We start from the raw sequence: 3,526 nt of genomic DNA, 5'->3' as shown, positions 1-3,526 counted from the left end.
GAGCGAGAGAGAGCGAGAGAGAGCGAGAGAGAGAGAGAGAGAGAGAGAGAGAGAGAGAAGGGCGCAACATTACCGGGGCCCCTTCCTTCCAGCTGGGGAGCAGAGCAGAGCGGAAAGTGCTTCATGCACAAGCAAGGGGGAGCCAGGAGCTGGCCAATGCTGGCCGAGCCCAGAGAGCTCTGGGTAAAGGCCTCTAGCCGTGTGTCCAACAGAATGGGCCCGTCCTTGGCTTGACCAACTGGCCCTCAGTCCCAGCCAGCGTCAGGGGGGCTCATAGGCTTGGAGAAGAAGCCTGCGATGAGCAAGTTGGCTAAGGACTTCTCTGTGCCCTGAATGGACATATAGCAGAATAGGTACTGGTCAGGAGAAAGAATCCAGGGCTGAGGGGACAGAGAGGCAGGGATGTTCAGCAGCCATCGTTAGAATCCCACACCCTCACGCCACGGTTCTGCTAGTGAACTGAGCAGAGGAGAGAGAGATGGTTCAATGAGAGGTTTAGGGAGAGGACAGGGGCCCCTGCGTACTGCTCCAGAGTAAACCATGATGGGTGTCCTTGATGTCTACAGATCCCTCCAAGCACCCTGCCTGTAATAGATGTTCTTTCCATCCTGGACAGTTTCCCTGGGAGGTGCACATAGCTAATACTTCCCTAGTAGCTCAAAAGTTAATGGTTTGAGTCCACCAAGAGGGTGGTAAGGAATGAAGCGTCCAATGAAAAGGTATGTGGTTTGAATCTACCATTTGCTCTGTGGGAGAAAGCGGGGCAATCTCCTCCCACGCCTCTGAGAACCACTCGAGGGTCAGCTATGGGTTGGTTGCGACTGGATGGCACAGCGCCCCAACAGTGAGAAGGAACCAACAGACAGCGCATCTATATTTATAAAGTGAGTGGCCATCCAATTCTTCTAGGTAAGTATCATACATAAATGAGGAAGCAGGCGCACCAGGTTTTGGCACCAACCAAGGGCATTTAGCCAGCACGGTGACAGAGCTGAAACTTTGATCTTAGTACCTGGGGACAAATGGCAAGTCTCCCTCTTTGCAGTGGAGGCTGGGGGTGAGGATGAGGACAGAAGGGGAAAGGTGAGGTGGGCAGAAGATGGACCAGGTGAGCGTGGCTGCAGGGTGAGAGGCGACAGGCGGGGTTCCTCTAATAATAAGCCTCAGAACCTTCAGGGCTCAAGGCAAGGGCCCCGGGTCCCCTCTCCCCTCCTGACCCGCAGACTCAGTCCTGACTCCTAACATTCATTTCCACCCTTTCCCCCAAGTCTCTGTTCTGTCTCTGGAACTCTCCCAGCTTTTCTTTTCCTTCCTTTTCCATCCCACTGAGTTCTGCTCAGTTCTTGTAGGATTTGAGAGCAGGTGAATCTGGAAGCCTTTCCAAAAGTGGTAGTCAGGAGGTGGCCTGGTTTCAACAGATACCTCTGGCATCCCGGTTCTCTGACCCTGGGTCCCTGGGTGAGGATTAAACTTCTTAGATGCAGGATGGAGATGCTGACAGGATTGCGGGGTGCAAAGAGGATTGAGGAGGTGCTCAGCACAAAACTCCTCCACCGCTGACACCATTGGCCATCCTCCTGTGTCACCAACGAAACTCAGAGGCTTCCAGGGCCATCAAAGAGGGGCAGCAGGGGGTCCAGTGGAAGGGAGGTGAGGGGAAGAAGGAGCCGCGCCCAGCCAGGAGGGGCCACTCACCGCAAGACCATCATGTAGAGGGGATTGTGGGAGACGCAGGCAATCAGAGCCACAAAGGAGATGAGGAAGATGGTCGGGAGCAGGAAGTGGGCACAGGGGATGGGACACGACCCAGTCTTCGCGGAACCAGATCCCTTGGTGATGCAGCTGCAGTTTAGATAGATCTTGAAGAGGAGAGGGAAGGAAACAAAGGGAACATCTGCTGTTAGTATTTCACCTCCACACGCTTCACATGCTGACACTGATCTTTGCTAGACAGGTCCCTCAGTTCAACGTCTCTGCCTTTAGGGTTTGCTAGGGAGCACCCAGATTCAGGCAGGTGATGCTGGACACAAAGGCAAGAGAGGACCCCAAGTGAGAGTTTCAAGGTGCCACGTGCATCCTTCCTCTGATGGTATAGAAGTGTCTGTAGGGAAGCTGTGGTATAGTCACACAATGGAATGCTAACTATGCTACATTGAAAAACAAGGAACTCAAGCAATTTTATTCAAAATGGGTGACCCTGCTGAGTGAAGTATCTCAGTCACACAGGGACAAATACTGCACAGTGCTACTGTTGTAAAACAGGACTGACCTCGAGGTTAGGGGGAGACTGAAAAGATGGGATAAATAATGTATACTGTGTTGAAACAGATGAGAGAGAGAACTGTTTAAAAGGGATATGTGATTAGGAATTATTGTCATGACAGGCGTCTAGAATGAAGGCTGCACAGTGGCGTGGGCCTGAGGGGAAGGAATGTAAAACAATAAAAGAATTTTTCTTTTACTTTTCAAAGAGAAGAGTGTAATGGGGGGAGGGGTGGGCAGGGAGAAAAGTGCAACAATGAATGAATGGAAATCCAAAGTCTGTAAATTTTCATTAAAAGTAATAATAATACATTTTTTTTTAAACAAACAAACAAAAATGTCTGTAGGAAAATGAGCTGTCGCAGTTTGACCTGGGCTTCTCTTGCGGACCCACACCGACACTGAGCATGGGCCAGTGCTCTTCTCTGAGCTGTCTCTAGAAGCTTTGCTTTTCTGGGAGGCTGTTTTTCTGTTTTTGTGTTGACTGCAGAGAAAGGTATAAACCAAAGAAAGAACAACAGAGGCACAGTGGAGTCCACTGAAATCTGAATCGATGAGGGCTTTGCTGGAGCGTCCTCCCTGAGAGGAATTCCTCCTGCCAACAATGTGTTCAGGGAGCTCTGGAGGGCTAGTGGTTAAGAAGCTGCCCTGCAATTCCAAAGGCACACAGTTCGAATCCACCAGTTCCCAGCAGAAGGACAGGCAATCTCCTCCTGTGTGATTTACTGTCTCTGAAACCTGATGGTGGGTCAGCAATGGGTTAGTTCCAAATTGATGGCACACAACAACAACAACAACATGTCATGTCTGTAGCCTTTAATGTGGATTACGTCCTAACATCGAGAAAATAAAAAATCCTCACCACCGGACCAATAGGCAACATCATGGTAAATGGAAAGATATTAAAGTTGTCAACAATTTCATTTTACTTGAGCCCATAATAAGCATCCATGGTGGTAGCAGTTAAGAAGTAAAACAAAGGAGCGCCGCCGCCGGACGGGGGAGTGCCGCGAGAGGGACCCAGAAGAGACCCGGGAAGAACGGCAGCCAGCCACCTACCGCGGAACTCCAGAGGAGCGAAGACTGTGAGATCCCAGAGGAACGAAGACTACCGGACACTGTGTGACCCCCCTGCAACCCACACCTGTGTGACCCTTAACACACAGGGTGCTGCTGCATAAACCCCCAGCAGCGCCCAAGCCCCGTCCCCACCTCTTGGTGATAGTGTCCAACCCCTGCGCTCCTTACCCCCTAGTCCCTTGCT

The 3,526-nt window shown here is 51.1% G+C and overlaps 1 protein-coding gene across 1 annotated transcript in view; it reads right to left on the bottom strand.

Annotated features, from left to right (window-relative positions):
• Positions 1–3,526, bottom strand: part of SLCO2A1 (solute carrier organic anion transporter family, member 2A1) — a 149,354-nt gene that overhangs the window by 5,417 nt on the left and 140,411 nt on the right. Inside the window, exon 12 of the mRNA XM_006883420.1 lies at positions 1,696–1,859. Coding sequence (XP_006883482.1) covers positions 1,696–1,859 — 164 coding nt within the window. The remainder of the gene's footprint in view (positions 1–1,695; positions 1,860–3,526) is intronic.

The sequence above is a fragment of the Elephantulus edwardii genome, unplaced genomic scaffold (assembly GCF_000299155.1).
Source record: "Elephantulus edwardii isolate Elephantulus edwardi_28Jun2011 unplaced genomic scaffold, EleEdw1.0 scaffold00027, whole genome shotgun sequence".
Classification (NCBI taxonomy): domain Eukaryota; kingdom Metazoa; phylum Chordata; class Mammalia; order Macroscelidea; family Macroscelididae; genus Elephantulus; species Elephantulus edwardii.
The sequence above is the reverse complement of the archived record's forward strand: the minus strand, read 5'-3'. Positions and strand labels throughout refer to the sequence as shown.